This window comes from Panthera tigris, chromosome A1 (assembly GCF_018350195.1).
Source record: "Panthera tigris isolate Pti1 chromosome A1, P.tigris_Pti1_mat1.1, whole genome shotgun sequence".
Taxonomy (NCBI): Eukaryota; Metazoa; Chordata; class Mammalia; order Carnivora; family Felidae; genus Panthera; species Panthera tigris.
The window spans coordinates 14317325-14337031 of record NC_056660.1 but is presented as its reverse complement, the minus strand read 5'-3'; the positions used below and the strand labels follow the sequence as shown (position 1 = coordinate 14337031).

Genomic DNA, 19707 nt, shown 5'->3' with positions numbered 1-19707 from the left:
GCTCTTCTCTCGGGGTGCAGAATCATCCAAGTGTTAGTATTTTGTAGACAAGCTTTGCTTCTCCTTCCAAACATGCTTCCGTTAACCAAGTCACTATTCTTATTTAGAAGCTGGGGTTAAATGTGGAAATGTTAAACCTGTGAGTGCATGCATGCAGCGAAGACCAAAGAACACTTTTAACACTGAATACAGCATGTATACCTTAATAAAGTCCTTGGTAAGAAGGAACGTATGGGGATCTCTAATGAAATAAGCTTCTGGAATCTTGGGAAAAAAGAATGATACATAAAGTCCACCAATGATACAAAATAAAATTCAGAAAATCATATTTTCCAGTCAATACAGAGGGCAATCACTATGGCTTTTGTATGGACAAATTTTCACTACGGAAAATATATCTTGGCATGCTATGCTATTTTGAGATGAATGCTGAAATATTATGTAGTGTCTTATAAGGTATGGATATATTTCTCTCAAAAATTTTTTGAAATTTTGGAGATAACTAACCCAAAGAGGAAATAATTCTTTGGGCATCTTGAGCTACACAATATTTTATTAAAGCCTATGCAGATAGAAATATTAATGAGATTTTATGGCTTCCAATGAATAAAAATAATTTTGGATCTCAAACTGTGTGGACTGTATAACATGCCTTTTTTCTTTTTGGTGTGTATTTCAAAGACATAATCTTATAGGACATTTATGTATTTCTTCTATATATAAATTCCACTGGCAAAAAAATTCAATATACTAAGCTAGACTAACAGAAATATTTTTCCAAAATACTGTTAGCATGTAATTTAAGTCAACAAGGAGAAGCACGATATTTACAATGATCATTACTCTGTTACCATGCTAATTTTTCCCCTAAAATTGTGTGCAATTTGGTTGCACATAAAAGTGAAATACGAAACTCATTGCTGAGTGCTTAGGAGTGCAGGTAAGGTTGTAGATAGCTCTCGACACAGCACTGCCACTAATCGCATCACTATCTACAAATCTCATTTATAAAGTACTTAAATTTAACAATCTGTCTGCCTAGACTGCATTTCAAGAAAATGTTTATCAATAAAAATGTGAATTTTCAAATTTATTAGTAATATTAAACATGAATGCATCATTATCTGCCATATTTTAGCAATTGCATAAACGGGGCTTTGGTTCTTTTATTTGCAGAGGCAATAGGATGAATTATTAAATCTCTTTAAGTGCTGTCCAATTTTAATGTATCCATTTGTTTGCACGGTGTCCACTCATACACAAAGTGTGACTATTTAAGTAAATCGCACTCACAAAGATACCATCACACTTTATCTCCCCAGTGCAAGATTTATGATTATAAAAGAAGGAAGAGACCATTTCTGGCTAGGTTCACATCATGAACAATAAACTCTTGAGAATTACTTGAAAGAAAAAAAAAAGCAGTAATTTTATTGTTAAAGCTGCCCTGGTTAGAAAATTTCCAATACCCTAGCTTTATGTATCAAGAACAGCCAAAGTTGCTCTAACAATAGATAACTATGGCTTGTGTTTTTACTCCTCCAGAAAGAGGACTGGGATGGGGGTGGGGAGACAGGGGTAAAATTAAACACAGTTTAGTCTCTTGGTCAGTGCCTATACTTAGTACATAGCCTTTAAATAGTCGCGGAAGGACTAAATCCACAAACATGCTTTGCTTGACTTTAATTTTGTTTCTGAAAGGGAAGTATTAAACAATAATAGAAAATCTTGTGAAACTCACTTACTTTCCAGAAATCTGTACAGTTCTCTTCAGGGGGCCCACCTCCGATCCTTTTTGGACTCAGTCAGAGTACATACACATATGTATTCTAAATGACTCTCAAATGGCATCACGGTAAATATTAGGCTGTGATCAACCTAATATTGTGCTCTCACCCTCTCATTAAGACAGTCTATTTCCTAAATTTAACATTTATTTTATTAAAAAAATTTTGTTTAATGTTTATTTTATTTTCGAGAGCGAGAGAGACAGAGCACGAGCAGGGGAGGGGCAGAGAGAAAGGGTGACACAGAATCTGAAACAGGCTCCAGGCTCTGAGCGGTCAGCACACCCTGACATGGGGCTTGAACTCACGAACTTCGAGACCATGACCTGAGCCGAAGTTGGTCACCTAATGAACTGAGCCACTCAGGTGCCCCAACACTTATTTTATGTTTTAATGTTTATTTACTTTTGAGAGAGAGAGAGAGAGAGAGAGAGAGAGAGAGAGAGAGAATGTGAGCGGGGGAGGGGCAGAGAGAGAGGGAGACACAGAATCTGAAGCAGGCTCCAGGCTCTGAGCTGTCAGCACACAGCCTGACATGGGGCTTGAACCCACGAACCATGAAATCATGACCTGAGCTGAAGTCAGATGCTTAACCAACTAAACCACCCAGGTGCCCAACATTTATTTATTTATGTTTTTATACTAAATGCAATCCCCCTCCCTTGTGATCCACGTCACATGCCTTCATGACCTAAAAGTTCTTATTCCAGCATTTACCTTTTAGCTATCTTGTAATCCTGTCTACCCTCATAATTCCTTACTCTCTGATTTGAAAACATATAGGTCTTTCTGATCTTGAAAAAGCACACTGCCTCCTCTGAGTTCTATTTCTTGTCATTACCAACATGTTTGAATGGGAAGTGAGCACCTACTGATTTTCTTCACCTGTTCCCCCGTCATATGTTTTCTGTCCTTCCCCCACTTTTAGAAAGTCATCAATGTCTTCTTTCTGTCAAGAGGGAGTGTGCCCTCTTGGGAGGGTGCCGGGACATGTACACATACCATTCTGTAATCTGGGAAGCACAGCAACTGAGTGGTTGTTCTGAGAACTACTCCCTGATGTATGAGAAAATGCCTCCCCTCCACGTAAACCTTGGGCAGGGTTCTAAATCCTTTCCAGAATCCCTAAATCATAATGAATGCCCTCCATATTCTCATAGCACTGTTTTTTTCTTTATCATGAAATTCAACGCACAGTGCTTTACATAGTTCTCTTTGCTCAGACTGTTAACCTTTGCAGGTCAGGGCTGTGACTTGGTCCTAACAGAGTCCAAAAACATCTGCTGAATCTAGCAGTGGGGCAGCGGTGGGACATTTGTGCAGAACTGAAAGCCCGGAAAAGGAAAAGCATAGTAATAGAGGAAACATCAGAGTTCTTTCCTTTTACAATGCAATACCACCAAAACAATGAAGTTAACAAACGTTGTTAAATGGTTACTCTATGCTGAGGGATAAAAAATCAGAGACCAGCCCGCCCTCAAGAAGCTTTCAGCCTATGGGGACATAAGATGAGTAGTAATCAGGGCACACAGGAGGTGGAAGGAGCACGGTGGAGGCCAGCACCAAGTGCGAGGGAGCCCAGGAGTGGGGACTACATCAGACCCAGGGTGGAGGAAGGGGCAGGGAGAGGAGGGCTGTTAGGAAAGGGGCTTTCAAAAAAGGACATGAGCTGAGGTCTCAGTGTTAGGTAGGAATTGGTGAGTCAATAGCAAAAAAGGAAAATCAGAAACTGCATTTGAAAAAATTCAGCACATTTTCATTTTTCTATGCATTGTTCTGCGTGGGTTGAAGAGACATAATGCTACCTAGTTTCATTTATTCATAAAACATACACTTCTTGAGCACCTACTATGTACTGGGTATCATTTTAGACATTTGTGACACTCATCAAACAAAACAGAGATTCCTGCTCTTGTAGAGGTTACATTCTAGCCAGGATGACATAGGAGCTTACATTCAGCCAGATGTCACGTGCCTGTATCCCTTGGGCTAGAATCAGCCTACAGGCATGGTTTCCATCTGAGCCAACATTTACAGGTCAGGAAATTTCGTACAACAAATTGGATTTTTTGGCTTCTCTCAAAAAAACCAGAAGAGCTGGTTCATCAGCATTCTCGCACAGCCATACTTGTCTGGTGCTAAGCTACAGGGGCCCTTTTGTAATGCCCACCGCTCGCAGGACCCCAGCATGTATCATTACCTCCTGGCCTGCTTCACTAGGTTAGTCCCTGTCTGACTTCTACAGACCTCGGCATTTGTTAATCCTTTTAAAATCTACTACCAAAACGTTAATTTGTATTAGAAGGAATCTATTGCTTTATACATCTTCTGTAGTCCTGCCCTCATCCTTGGGATATGTGGTCCAAGACCCCAAAGAATGCCTGAAACTGTGGATAGTACTGAACCCTACATATGCTCTGTTTTATCCTATACCTACATACCTATGTTTAATTAATAAATTACGCACAGTGAGAGATTAACACCAATAACCCCTGACAAAATAGAATAGTGATAATATACTGTAATAAAAGTTACGTGAATGTGGTCTCTCTTTTGAAATACCTCATTGCACTGGACTCACCTTTCTTCTTAAGATGACAATGAGAGATGGTACAATGCCTGTCTGATGAGATGAAGTGAGGTAATCAAGTAGGCACTGTGATCTAAGGTCACCACTGCTGACCTTCTGACGCTAAGTCAGAATCACTGCTTTGAGACCATGGCTGACTGAGGGTAACTGAAGCAGTGGAAGGTGAAACAGTGGATAAGGGGAGACCGTTGCATTGCAATTTCCACTGAAGAAAGAATGAACTAATGTTGTATTTGTGAGCTCATGATTTTTACAATGTGTATGGCAAGAGTAAAACTTGGGAAATAGGCCTGCCAACCTAACTTAATCGAAGCTAAGATGTTCTCCATTATTAGAAGCATCGTTAATTTATATACTATTAAGAAGTAAAAAGATGTTGCCAATTAAACTGTGATACACTGTTGATTGTAAGAGACACTGCAGTTTGGAGTGTTGAGATATGACAATGACACGCATCTCAGAATCAATAAGTTATCATAACTTTTTACATGTAATACAGTGAGATAAGTCTTATGTATTTCATATAAACTTATCACAAGCAACAGGCTTAGAACAATGAATTTTTCAAAACAAATGTGACTGACAAAATCTTTGGTATTTTACGAATATGGAAGACCATGTATTTATCTGAGGGCAACTCTTCGGTGGGATAACATGAAAATATTGATCTGCTTATACTTTCATGGGCCTCTGTACTTGCTGAATGTGGTATCTTAACTAAAGACACAGGGCTTTGGCACCGAACTGGAAATTTCCACATCTTGATCTGGGTAGTATCTACATGGGAATATACATATGTGATGATACTGCCCTGTTCCCCCTCCACAGTAAATTTTTCCCACTCCTCATCCTCTGCCAGGCTAATCACTATTTTGATGATAATTAAATTACACCATCAAAATTATCATCGATTATTTTTTCTTTTGTTGAACTTCTTATAAATAGAATCATATGGCACCTATTTTTGTGTCTGCCTTTACAAAAAAGTTTATTTATTTTTGAGAGAGAGACAGAGAGAGAGAGAGAGAGAGAGAGACAGAGAGAGAGAATGGGGGAGGGGCAAAGAGAGGAGGACAGAATCCCAAGCAGGCTCCGTACTGTCCGCACAGAGCAGGATGAAGGGCATGATCCCAGGAACTGGGAAATCATGATATGAGCCAAAATCAAGAGCCTGACGCTGAACCAATTGAGCCATCCAGGCACCCTCCCCACTGCCTTTAAAAAATTTTTTTTTAAATATTTATTTATTTGAGAGAGAGAGAGAGAGAGAGAGACAGAGCATTCCACTTCCAGGGGCGTGGCAGAGAGAGAGGGAGACACAGAATCCGAAGCAGGCTCCAGGCTCTGAGCTGTCAGCACCGAGTCCAACATGGGGCTCGAACCCATGAACCGTGAGATCATAATCTGAGCTGAAGTCAGATGCTTAACCAACTGAACCACGCAGGCAGTCCATGTGTCTGACTCTTGACACGTATCTCACAGCACATGAGTTCAAGTCCCGCATTGGATTCTGCGATGACGGTGTGGAGCCTGCTTGGGACTCTCTCTCTTTCCCTGTCTCTCTGCCCCTCCCTTGCTGCCGTGAGAGCAAGTGAGCTCTCTCTCTCTCTCAAAATAAATAACCTTAACAAAAAATAAATCCTTAGAAGAGGAAGTGAAATGCTGTGGTTTATGTGTATTATATGTATGCCTGTTAATAGGAAAGATTTCATAGCCAAGGTAAAAGTAAATACGGTGACAGGTAAGTTATAGTTCAGATTGATATTCAAATGACTGATAAATTCAACATATTCTAAAAGAAAGAAATTGCTATTTAGGTGAATAAGCATCTTTCTCTCCCTCCTTGGGTTTACTAGTGTCTAGCATTCACCTCTTCTGGTACCCAGTAGATAAAAACTTTGATTAATCTTGTCTTTTCCACAATGCAGGTACATTTAATCCAATACATTTTTCCCCTGTAGAATCTTTACAACTTCTAGTCTTTTTTGTAAATGTAATTTAATACTGTCTTTCTGATGAAGTGTCATAAGGTCTAAGTGCCATGAGAGAGAGTGTGAGGAAGCTAATAAGGGAGGCTGTCAAATGACCTGTTTCATTCATTTTGCTCGGTCTGTGCAATCTTTTAAACTTTTCCAGAAAAGTAAGCACTTTATAAAGTGCTACAGGTTGTGCTACCCACAATGCAAATATCAGACTATGTTCAAATTACCAGTCAATTATTGACAATTTTCAGAAAATTCAAGGAAAAAATAGCAGAAGTGCTTCCTTGGGAACACAGAAGAGGATTTTCCAAAAATTTCCTTAGGATTGTGTTCATCTCGCTTTATAGCTTGTACTTAGCATGATTTTAGTTGAATGCTTGAAAGTAGATATTCTTTTTTTTAAACAGAAAATACAACTTTGACATACAATTAAAAATATATATGTGATTTATATCATCTTTCTGTTCTATCTCCAATTCTACCAACTAGATACCAAATAGGGAAAAAAAACCCCAGGATTTTGAGAAATCTGAAATGATAAAAGAAAAGATTACTTAATGGCAGACTGTATTTTAACTGATATGCTTTTGCTTCTGGTTTATTGTTATAATAAAACAAGATCATATAAAGCATTACTTTTTAATGCTAGAAAAACAGAAGCAAAATAAATCAAGAAAATAATATCTGCACTTTATTATTTCTTGCTTTACAAACATTAAACTATATAAAAAATTAAAATGCTATTTTATATTCAACCGCTTCTAGTTTTTCAGAGACTACACAAGAAAAGAACAAACGTGTTTCTTTTTGTTTCAACAATAAACTGCATTAAGTCTATGCAAGCAAAATTATTAGAATATTTAAGCAAATATCTAGTAACTCAAGTAAAAAAGAACTACATTTGCTTTAACTATCAGACTATGTTAGACAATATTGAGGGAGTGGATTCTGATTTGTTCATTTACCTGCCTCAGTGCTTGGTTTTCTTCTTTGAGTATAAACGTAAAAACAATGAAGAGGAGAATCATCCTCTTGCTGATTCCTATTTCCTCCTTGGATTGATGAATTATGAGGATGATATTACATATCTGACTTAACAAATGAACGAGAACAGTGAACGTGAAAAGCAAGCACAATGTCCTTGGGATAGAAAATGTTCTTTCCAGAACAGTTTGTCTTCAGATTAGGTCCGTGCCATTGGTGGCAAAGCTCACTCAATTTTTATATTTAGAAATAAGTATAGGTCAACTCAGGTGGGAGAAGTACATGCATTTCAATGTGGCAGGTAGTGGCCGTTCTACCCTGGGTGCCTTAAAGAAACTTGCCTAGAGCAGTGACTAACTCAGGGGGAACACGAAAGTGAGCTGGACCGTCTTCCTTGCCCCCAGAGACGGGCCTCCAGAGACTGCATCCGGGGTACTCTCTTGCTCTCTACTTTCCACTCTTTTTGGCCAATGAGAAATCAGGACAGGAGATAGGGAGGTGTGGTAAAACTCACTGTGTGGGTCTCCCTTGCCAGGTCCCAGTTTGCCAGTGGTTGGGTCACATTCTTCTTCCAAAGGCCAAAGCTCCTGTGGGGCCACCGCTTTCCCAGGGTTACCTCTCTTGGCACGTTGTGCTAACGGCTCCCTCCCTGTGTACACTCAGGCCCCAGGGTGGCCCCTAGATGTTACCCCTGCATGCTTCACTTCCCCCTTGTTCATCTGCTTTATCCTGCCCATAGTTTTGTAAATAGGACTACTATCGACCTCTCTCCATTATCCCTTTAAATTTCTTTTCAATTGTGGTAAAATATATATAACAGAAACCTTGCCATCTTAACAATTTTCAAAGTACACACCTCAGTAGTGTTGTGTACATTCGTATTGCTGTACAACCAGTCCCTACAACTCTTTGGATCTTTCAGAACTGAGACTCTGTACCCATTGACAACTCCCCATTTGCTCCTCCCCACCAGCCCCCAGAAACCACTCTTTCACTTTCTGTCTCTTTGATTTTGACTCTTCTAGGTACTTCATGTAAGTGGAATCATATAGTATTTGTCATGTGACTGGCGTATTTCACTTAGGATAACATCCTCAAGGTTCATCTTTGTTGAAGCCTGTGTAAGAAGTTCCTTCCTTTTTAAGGCTGAGTGATACTCCACTGTGTGTCCACACCACAGTTTTATGGGTTCGTGAATCTGCTGATGGACACTTGGGCTGCTTCTACCCTTTGACTACTGTGAATAATGCTGCTATGAACATGGGTGTGCAAATATTTCTTCAAAATCTTGCTCTTAAGTCTTTTGGGTGTATACCCAGAAATGAAATTGCTAGATCATACAGTAGCTCTATTTTTAAATTTTGAGGATCTTCCATACTGTTTTCCAGAGAGGCTGCACCATTTTACAAACCCACAATAGTGCATAAGGGTTTTTATTTATTTATTTATTTTAAAAAACTTAATGTTTACTTATTTTTGAGAGAGAGAGAGAGAGAAAGAGCATAAGAAGGGCAGAGAGAGAGGGAGACACAGAATCCGAAGCAGGCTCCAGGCTCTGAGCTGTCAGCACAGAGCCGGACACGGGGTTGGAACTCATAAATGGTGAGATCATGACTTGAGCCCAAGTCGGATGCTTAACCTACTGAGCCACCCAGGTGCCCCTCAGTTTATTTTTTTTAAGCGTTTATTTATTTTGAAAGAGAAAGCGCATGAGTGGGGAGGGGCAGAGAGAGAGGGAGACAGATAATCCTTCTGCAGTGTCAGCACACAGCCCGACATGGGCCTTGATCCCAGGAACCATGAGATCACCACCTGAGCTGAAGTCAAGAGTTGGACACTGAACTGACTGAGCCACCTGGGTGCCCCGGGGTTCCAATTTCTCCATGTCCGCTCCAACACTTGCTATTTTATGTTTCTTGCATTGTTTGATAGTAGCCAACCTAAGGTGTATGAGGTAGTATGTCACTGAGGTTTTGATCTGCATTTCCCTAATGATGAGTGATGGTAAGGGTCTTTCCAGGGTGAGTTCAAGCTCCGGGTCGGGCTCTGTGCTGGCAGCTCAGACCTCGGAGCCTGCTTTGGATTCTGTGTCTCCCTCTCTCTCTGCCCCTGCCCCGCTTGCATTCTGTCTCTTCTCTCTCAAAAATAAATAAACATTAAAAAGACAAAAAGAATCTTTCCATGTGCTTTTTGGCCACTTGTGTATCTTTTTTGGAGCCTTCATTATTCCTTGAGAGGGTGACGCACTGTGATTGATACAAATAGAATTGATATTCAGGTATATTATATAAGGGAAATCCTGGCTAGTGTTTGCTTCATTCCTGGGTGAGACTAACCAAAATATGATTACATCCAAGCAAGAGGCATTTTCATCGAGGATTTAAAATATTTTGGATAGGGGTGCCTGGGTGGCTCAGTCAGTTAAGCGCCCAGCTTTGGCTCAGGTCATGATCTCACTGTTCATGAGTTCGAGCCCAGCACCGGGCTCTGTGCTAACAGCTCAGAGCCTGGAGCCTGCTTCAGGTCTGTCTCTCTCTCTCTCTCTCTCTCTCTCTGCCCCTCCTCTGCTCTCATTCTATCTCTGTCTCTCAAAAATAAATAAACATAAAATATTTAAAAAATATTTTGGGGATAAATACTATCATAAGCTTTTGGGGGAATGCCATTGAGTCTCTTGGCAATCTATACTCATTAATCCTCAGGAAGAGAATGAAAACACTCTTTTCTGGACAAGTTACTGATTGATCTACCTAGAAGCAAGAGTTTTACCAGATGATGTCTTAAGGATTCTTCCAGGTTTTTGGTCCTGTGCTCACTTTTGGGTTGATCATTAAATAGTAATTAAGTAAAGGACTCAACGCAGAAATGCTCAGTGACATATGAGAGGAATCAGTACAATGTACTTGCCAAATTTTCCCTGGTTGAATAAATTTATATAAAGCAACTCTATGCTGGGCGATTCAGGAAGCGGAAGTTAGGGGAGGGGGAGGAGGAGGAACGAGACAGAAGTAGAAGTACAGGTGATGACCTTCCCCCACCAGACAAAATAAGTTCACTTGGAGCGTCTGATCATGGAAAGAAAATAATAATAAAAGTAATAAAAGCTGAAAAGATTTGCTTGGAAGTAGAATGACATCAAGACAAAGGTTCACCAGGTGGTGGTATAAACATTACAAAATGAAATCATACACTTTTATTAGGTTAAATTCAAATTAAAAATAGTATTGCGTGTATTTGGCAGAACAAAGTGCTCTTCTTTGATACTGACATAAATGGGAAACAGTAATTTAGATATACTATACTGAGATTTCAAATGGCTATAAGTAGGCTCATTATCAATATGTTTAAAACCTTTAAAAATGAGTTCTAAACATCTAACTGAAATGCTTAGGTATTTAGATTGAGTAATATCTACTTCCACAAATTGAAGCATGCAATATGTTTTGAATAACTGTTAATTTATGCTAAGGTACCAACTGTGTAATATAACTGAAATCTATGTTAATAGAAGATAAGGAAATCCCTTCCAGCTATTTCTAGTGCAAACAGCAGGCTGCAATTTTCACCCTTCTTCCTGGTGTAAAACATGACTTTAGATGCTTGTGAAAGCATTTGCTGTTAATTTCTGAAAATCAATAATTAGCACTTCTCAACACTATGCAATAAAAATAACACAAAGACGAGAAAAAGCACACCTCACATAAATGACACATATCCCACTTTGACTAGCTGCATTATTTATGCTTCTCTAGTGGACGATTGATGACCATAGACTAGCTAAGGACTGCAGTAATTACAAGGGGAAAAGATAAACCTAAATTAAAGATTTATTCACTAATCAAAATTAAATGTGTGTCATTAATTTTCTTGATACTAATTTCTACATAGAAACTTTATTCATAGAATCTTTGCAATGCAAGCCTTATTACTGTGGATGAGGACACATAAGCAGGCACATGTGAATGTATACTCTTACTAGTTTTAAGATCATAATATTCTTCTTGCTCCCCAAATGAATACGTAATGTGCATCTCCACTCCCATAATTTAAAATGTAGGGGTTTTCTTTCTATTTATTTTATTTTGTTTTGTTTTATTTTATTTTATTTTATTTCTATTTTAATTTGGCTTTTGAATTTGCTAACATTTTTATAAGTCAGTAAAACCTCCAGTAATTATAGGGAGAAAATTAAGATGGTTTTAAGAAATCTTTATCAGCCATTTTGTTGATCATTTCTTGCAATCATGTCTCAGAATAAATTCCTAGGAGAAAAACCCTGATCATCCCCCATATGAAGACAATTAGGCATCGTGGCCCTTGTAAATGGACAACATCGGGCTACAACCCACTCAAGCGATCCACTAGAGGCGTGTTGCTATCCCTTGTCAGATAGAAGAAAGGAATCAGAAATGGGAGAAGGAAAAGACAAGGGATAACAAATTCACAGAAGAATAAGCAATGCCCACAAGGCCATCAGTGTTGTCACTACAAATACCTTCATTTACATTATCAGGGTGGAAAGTGGGTTAATTTTTTTTCCTTATAAATTTTATGAGTTCATTTTCTTTTTTTTTTTTTAAATTTTTTTTTAACATTTATTTATTTTTGAGACAGAGAGAGACAGAGCATGAACAGGGGAGGGGCAGAGAGAGAGGGAGACACAGAATGTGAAACAGGCTCCAGGCTCTGCGCTGTCAGCACAGAGCCCGACGCGGGGCTCAAATTCACGGACCGTGGGATCATGACCTGAGCCGAAGTCGGACGTTTAACCGACCGAGCCACCCAGGCGCCCCTATGAGTTCATTTTCTAGGAAAGCCAACACTGTAGCTGTTTTGGTTAAAGACATGTCTGTCTCGTTGGTTCTTGACAGCCTTATCATGTCAGTTTTCTGTAGTAGTAGGAATGTTTCAGCAAGAAGATAAAGTAAAAACTGAAGGGATCTATTCTACTTCCTTTGGGCATATTCTCATAGTAGGTCCAAAGGAATGCTTTGTTATCCCTACCAGATCAAAGAAAGAGATAAACGAAGAAAACATAATAGAAGACCAAGAAATATTAGTAACAAAAAATTAGACTAAAAATATCACACTTTTATGATGACTGGTAATATTAAAATTTAATATTTAATATTTCCAGCATAAATAGATAGATGTGTGTATATATGGATAAATAAATAAATAAATAAATAAATAAATAAATAAATATAGATTGACCTGTATGTTATAATAGTTGGCCAGCAAAACAGCCTTTTATGAGAGGCTTGTGTGTATACCTCTCACAAATCATTTAAGTTAATTTTCAGTTTGGCAGTGTCGACGGTACATACAATGATACAGAGAAGTGAATTACTAAACCAAAAGTTCTTCCAAGATACTTCATTTAATTACGCTTTTAGGTAACACTAACCAATGTTTGTGTAGTCCTTTATGGTTTACAAAGTATTTCCCTACATCTTTTCTCATATGATCCTCAAATCCAGACCTATGAGTTAGGTACCATTTCTGTTTTCATTTTATAGGTGGGAAAACCAAGGCATACAAAAGTGACTCACTTAATGTCACTCAAATTGTAATGATGGACTGTGATAAAATCTATTATCTGGTTTACACCTTTCTATCATTTTTTATTGCCTACTACGTACTATATAATCATACTCTGAGGCAGACAGGCTTGAGTAATTATATCCATGATTGTAAGGGTGATCAGTTTTAGAAACAATTTCAGAATGAAATGATCTTCACTCATGAGTACGGTAAAAAAAAGATTGAGGCATTTAATTTGTATTCTCTACTAACCAGCTATTGACTATGGCACGATCCTCTTGTGCCTTTGGAACTCTTAAATACAGATAAAACTTATGTTTTTCTGAGAAGTGGTTAGAATAAACAATGAACAAAATGGCTGAGAATGATTTCTTAAAGCCATCGCAAAATATCCCCTGTAATTCTAGGAACTTTCACTGAGTTGAGACTTTTAAGAAATTCGAAAGCATAAACAAAATAGAAAGAAAAACCTTAGAGGTTAAATTAGTGAAATGGGAATACACATTAGGGGTCCCTTATTTTGAAGAATCATTTTGAAAGTAAGAAGAGTATCACCCCTAAAACTAGTAAGTATTAGTAAATATTGTTATTTTAAAATTCCTACAAAGTAGTGGGTATAAAGCAACTCTGACCTGAGAATCAGGAGACCTCACCTGGTTCTAAATCTGGCTCTGATACTACATGGATGGATGTCCTTGGAAAAATTATTTAGTGAGAATGTTAGGCTAGATTAATGGTTTGAACTGGGAATGCATATGAAATGCCTGCAAAGATTTTTTTTTCTTCAAAATAAATTTGCTTGAACCTTCTCCCTGGATATCCTAAGATGCCCATGGGATGGGGAATGGGACAGTGGATAAGTAGTTAGATGGGGTTAGATGGATATGGCAGGTGTACTTGAAGTTTATTTATTTTTGAGAAGGGAGGAGCGAGCATGAGTGGGGGAGGGGCAGAGAGAGAGGGAGACAGAGCATCCCAAGCAGGCTCCATGTTGTCAGCACAGAGCCTGCCGTGGAAGCTTGAACTCAAGAACCATGAGATCATGACCTGAGCCGAAATCATGAACTAACTGAGCCACCCAGGTGCCCAGATATGGCAGGTATACTTAAAAATAGCTGAAGGGCTAGGGATATAGAAGAAATTAGAGTTAAAAATCTGAAACTGAGTGATAGGTACATGAGGGTTCATCATATCATTCTCTTTACTTTTGTAGGGGTTGAGGAGCTTTCCAGATCTTCTTACACCTTTAGTAGACAGTGCTTCTTAAACTTTAATGTCTCAGACAAATCACTGGGGGCCTCCTAAAATACATGTTCTGACTTAGTAGTTTGGGAAGGCCCGAGTCTGAAGTTCTCACAAGTGCCCAGGTGATGGTGATACTGTTGGTCTATGAACTACATTTGAGTAGAAAGGAGTTAGAACACCACCGGACCAGATATTATTAACTAGAATATTCTATTTCCTAAGCAGGTCATAGGATAAAGGCTCTCAGCCTTCATTTGGCAAGTAAAAATATGAAGCAAACCACATAATTTTTATTCACATGTAAAGGTAGTAAGAAAGAATATTCATTACCATGCTTAAAATTACTGCTCAAATAGTCACTTGAGCTCATCTATGAAATAATGTGTCTAGAAGATTATGATGTAAGCCAAGACTTAAGACAATTTAAATAATATCTAATATCCAACAGATCTGGTGTTTACATATTAAGAAGAGCTTTGTACCAGAACTGTTCTGTCATGTTTCTGCCCAGAGGCTGTCATGATAAAGTTTATTATCAGTTACTGCTTTACAAGTATAAAATAAGTTAAGCTGTCATATTTTTCTCAGGCAAAGATCCTAAGCTGTCAAAGAATGTCAATTTTAAATCTGACATAGAGAAGAAAATTATCTGTTATTCTGACCTCTAATTTCTTGACATTTTAATGCCATAATTGCTGTGGTTAGTGCTGCTTCATGATTTCACCTGTCAAGGAAGAATGAATCAATAACCTTAAGCCATTTCTCAAATTTTAGCACTGACCTCAAAGCTCAAAGTTATAGGCAGACTGTGGGATATGGCAGATTGTGGGATATGTATGTGTGTATATATATATGTGTGTGTGTATGTATGTATATATATGTATATGACATATACAGATATTCATACAGTAAATATTTATTTTTTTAAATAAGTGTTTAAGCATCAAAAAATTCATCTTCTTTAGGCTAGTTGCAGTTTAGTATAACTATAGTCTTCCTTTGGTTTTATCTACGTGAAATGTAATGATCTTAGTATTTTAAAAATACAAAGACAAACATTATCAAGTAAAAGAAATTCATTAAGGTCAATAAGAGGGTTAATATTTTGAACACGTCTGTTTTTCAAGAGTTTGTGTCCCACCGTTTAGGTAGGTATCAACTTTCTTAAGTCATGGTGCCATAGCCCAGACCTCTGGGATCTCAACATTGATGTTTTCATAAAAGCCGCCTCCCAGAGGGCCCCTTCCCAGGGGAAATGTATATGTAAGGGGGTATAGATGGCTACCAAGTAACAAATATACTGCACTTCATTCCACTTATCTGCAGAGTTGTATCGTGCGACAGTAGATCTTAAGTGCTTTTTGGGCTGGCAAACATACGTCGTGTTTACAGAGACAGCAATTGAGGTGGAGGGAGCTAGATGACTTGGTGGACATTAGAGAGCTCACAGATTTTAGGTGGGTTCCCATCTGTTGCAGGTTCTTAAATACTAGTGCAGAACTTTTGGGGGGAATATGTTAGTTCTGTAGGGTAGATGAGATAAGGATGGGGTGTAGGGAGAAGGACAGTTAGCTACTATCCCTTGATTTCATTCAATCTGCTATGGCTACAACATTATAAGCAGCCTCTAGTGATCTTAAGGAAATAAAGTATCTTCCTAAGCAGTCTCGAGTTGACACAGGTCCTCAGGGTCAGAGCAAATGTTACTCTCTGCTGGTGAGTGCTTGGGCCTACGCTGGCTGGGGGAGGGAAGGTCGTTGTGTTCCAAGTGTGTGCTCCCTTACCAAGTATCCTGAGAACTGACATCAGTGTGTTTGGGTCAGGGAGGCAGGTGAGGAGCCGGGGTGGGAGAACAGCTCGATCACAGAATGAGTCTGGGAGTTTCTCTAGTGGAACCTCGGTGTTCAGCAATTAGGCGCTCAGACTGAGACTGCTAGAAGGAGAGAGTCCTGAATTCTGGTACCCTAGTGCTCCGCAGTCTGCCTCACTAGGAGAGGATCAGGAGCAGAAGCATACTGTTCAGACAGTCTATCTAATAAGCAAACATCATGGCTGAGCCATTCCCAACCAGCCAAAAATTTTTAAAAATTACACATTTTCATGTAATGTTTCATTACGAAGTCTTATAACTTGATAATTAAGGCCTATGCATAGTGTTTCCCCCCCACTGTCCAAAGCAATGGTGTGATATCTCATAGAAACAAGTATTTTTATAGAATTCAAGTAATAAACACTATATCCATGTAAAGAAAGTCTCCATTCGAATTCCATTTTCTCTTTATTCCCATTTATCTCTTTATTTACTCTCATTTGAATATAAAAAAGTCTGCTATTATTCTGTCAATGGTAATGCGGTCTTGTAGTTTCATTATGTACAATATGGTTAAAATATTATATTTTGCCCAAGAGGATTAACTTGCAACTTTCTTTACAAGGATAGAACTTTATAATAGATAAAAATGTGTAATAAAAATGTGCAATTTGCTCCTGTAATATTCAGGAGCAAAATGGTTTATGATACTTAAAATTTTTGTTATGTTTATTTATTTTTGACAGAGAGAGAGAGAGAGAGAGAGAGAGAGAGAGAGAGAGAGACAGAGCATGAGCGGGGGAGGGGCAGAAAGCAAGGGAGACACAGAATCTGAAACAGGCTCCAGGCTCTGAGCTGTCAGCGCAGAGCCCGACGTGGGGCCCAAACTCACAGACCACGAGATCCTGACCTGAGCCGAAGTCGGATGCTCAATCGACTGAGCCACCCAGGCATCCCATATGATATTTAAAAGTGAAAAGTAAGTTGGAGGTGGTCTTGGAATAAAACAATAAGGTATTCCAAGTATTTTCTTTTTTTTCTGATCCTATAGATATTGGGTCTAAAAGGGGAATACAATCTGTAAGGCATTTACAGAACTGGACATATGTTAAACAAAGGCATACTGTGAAAAGAATAATTGAGAATACCTTCTACAAAATAATCTGATTACAGTTTGTACAAGGGATACTAAATCAGGAGAGTGTAATGGTTTGCAGAGAAAATCCCTTCTTTCACTGATGAATTTCATACTATCTGACTTCTCTCTCATTCATTCATTCTCTGTCTCTATTCCCTTCCTCCAGCAATAATCCGTTTCCTTGCACATACAACACGATGTAACACTGCACCTAATAACGTGCTTACAATGTGTTCTCTGAATATTCAGCCCTAAGGGTCCAATGAGCACTCATTGTGAGCCTCTTCCCTTTCCTTTTCTCTGCTTGAAGCCATACAAATGGAATCATTTTGCTTTTGTAGAGGCATATAAGAAGTAACTTTACGGATGCAAATTTTTCTTGTAGGGCTTTATTTCCCAAATCTACAAGTTTTCCACCTCTAAGACTAAAAGTAAAAAATACAACAAGCATTCCATGATTGCTTGTTTTGCACACAGCAGATGGCAGCTACCGGGCGGAATGGAGGCTGGGGCATGGCTTCCTTGGCAGTGATGCTCACCCAGCAGCTGTTGCTTCTTTACTCCTTCACCTATCTGAAGTCATTTGGTGCAGTGCAGAAGTGATTTAAATAATATTTTCCAGGAATATTTTCACTAAAAATACTTACGCACACACAATTCCCAACTGTTAGCTATAAACTTTCAGGGTAAGAACCTACATGGATAAAATACTATACCCTCATCTATTTCATTGATGCATTTTGGTGAATATTCTGGAATAAAATACTATATATGCCCTCATCTATTTTATCAATGCATTTTTTGAGCATTCTGTGTAGAAGTCTGCAAGTTTGCTTTTACTAAGAAAATACATACTGGCAGATTATTTTAATGTGAACTATTCATACTCAAATGTCCCACTAGGTTTTATTAATAACACACACTGGGCATTAAGCATTTTAATGCAGATGCTAAAATAAAACAAGCAAAATAGGGATATTGAAGTGCATTATATATGTCTACAATTCAAAAAAGAAGAACATGATGGTCTCATTACTTGGTTTTGACATATAATATTCATTTTCCTACATTTGTAAAAACCCTGGAATTTATGTTTTGTAAAAATTGATGTTGCAAAGAAATGTATACAGAAAGAGATGGAAAGCCAAATGTCTTTCTGAGAGATGAAAGAAATATTTGGAATAATGTGGGACTTAACACCTACCTCCCTGAGCACAGGGTCAGTGATACTATCCAGATTCACAGAGCCTTCGTAGGTTAAGTAGTGAAAAACATTCAGAGCACGGACTGCTTCTGGTCCTCGCTGTTTGTAGCCAAAGATAAGGTCAATCCACTGATGGAGTTGGCAAGAAACAAATTCACTTTCCAGGGCCTGTAATGAGTCAAGAAAGAAATAAGAGACAGTACAAACTGAGCTAATCTCTCTTATTCTTAGTTTGAAATATTCTATATAAAGGAGTACAATATGTTCTTTGCTTTACCCTATTTTATCTATATGTATTACACATCCTATTCCTAGAAATGGTAACATACAACCTCCAGTAAAACACAGACCTGAGTGAAAATTTTCCCTTTCTAAAATGCTTAACTTTCGTGTGGCTCCAGCTATGTATATGATACAATTTTTAATATTAAGTAGATTTCTTAAAAAAGCCACATTCATGTTTAAAACAAAAATAATTTGAAGTACCTGTTCTAATTTTACAATAATTTCATTTCTAATTTTTAAGCATTAGTTTAAAACTGAACAATTTTATTAGAAGTGCATTGATACACACTTATTTTCCTGCCTGAAGTCCTCAAATTTGCCTCTCACCCTATGAAAAGGGGACATCCTCCTGCTGCTACAAATGAATCCTTGCTTTTATACAGGGTAGAAATCCTTGGGCGATTTTAGATGTTTGCTAGCTAGTAGGAAATGAATGCAAATTAATGACAACCAATGACCATACTAAGCTTCTGTAAAGGGTCAGAAAAAAAAGAAGGCCTTGTCATTCCCCAAGAAACCATCATAAACTTTCTGGAGGTATCGGGCCATGTAGACACGGAGTTCTGTTCACACCTGTGATATGAGCAGTGACAATCACTGTATGGCTCACTATGCCTCTCACCTACTGCAGTCACCTGTCATCAATTTCTTATTGATTTTAAGAGCACACTGATTTCAGCAACATGAACAAAAGCTGTAGAACTAGCTTCTTAAATTTCAACTAAGTGCAGCCATATTACACAATTTTCTAAATTACAGCTGTAACTAAATATGTGAATGAAGTCATTCTCTGGCTTCACGACCCTGATTTCCAACGTGTTGACACCAATTTGGATTCACTTAATTAATAAATGATTTCTTAAATTAGCCTTCTGATAATTACACTTCATTTTTTTAATCTATAAAATATCTGAATGATACTTTTCAACTTTTCCTGTGATCACATTTTACTACTAATTTTATTCCCCTCAACTTCTTCTTGACTTATTTCTCTCAAAAGTTTTGATATTTTACTTAAACCAATTATTGTGCATGTTTCTCATTCAGAAATATAAACAATTAGACTTTATTAAAGGGTAATTTCTGTACTGAAATTGAACAGGATTTTTGTATTCTCTATCGTAGTGGTCTTGATATA

The 19707-nt window shown here is 38.1% G+C and overlaps 1 protein-coding gene across 8 annotated transcripts in view; it reads right to left on the bottom strand.

Moving 5' to 3' along the window:
• The window catches only part of NBEA (neurobeachin), a 678339-nt gene that overhangs the window by 26118 nt on the left and 632514 nt on the right, over positions 1–19707 (bottom strand). For 4 of the 8 annotated variants that reach the window (XM_042998658.1, XM_042998776.1, XM_042998826.1 and 1 more), the window contains 2 exons: positions 18285–18452; positions 202–264 (listed from right to left, as the gene is read on the bottom strand). In XM_042998658.1, coding sequence (XP_042854592.1) covers positions 202–264; positions 18285–18452 — 231 coding nt within the window. The remainder of the gene's footprint in view (positions 1–201; positions 265–18284; positions 18453–19707) is intronic. The other 4 variants (XM_042998897.1, XM_042998956.1, XM_042999071.1 and 1 more) reach the window with 1 other exon arrangement.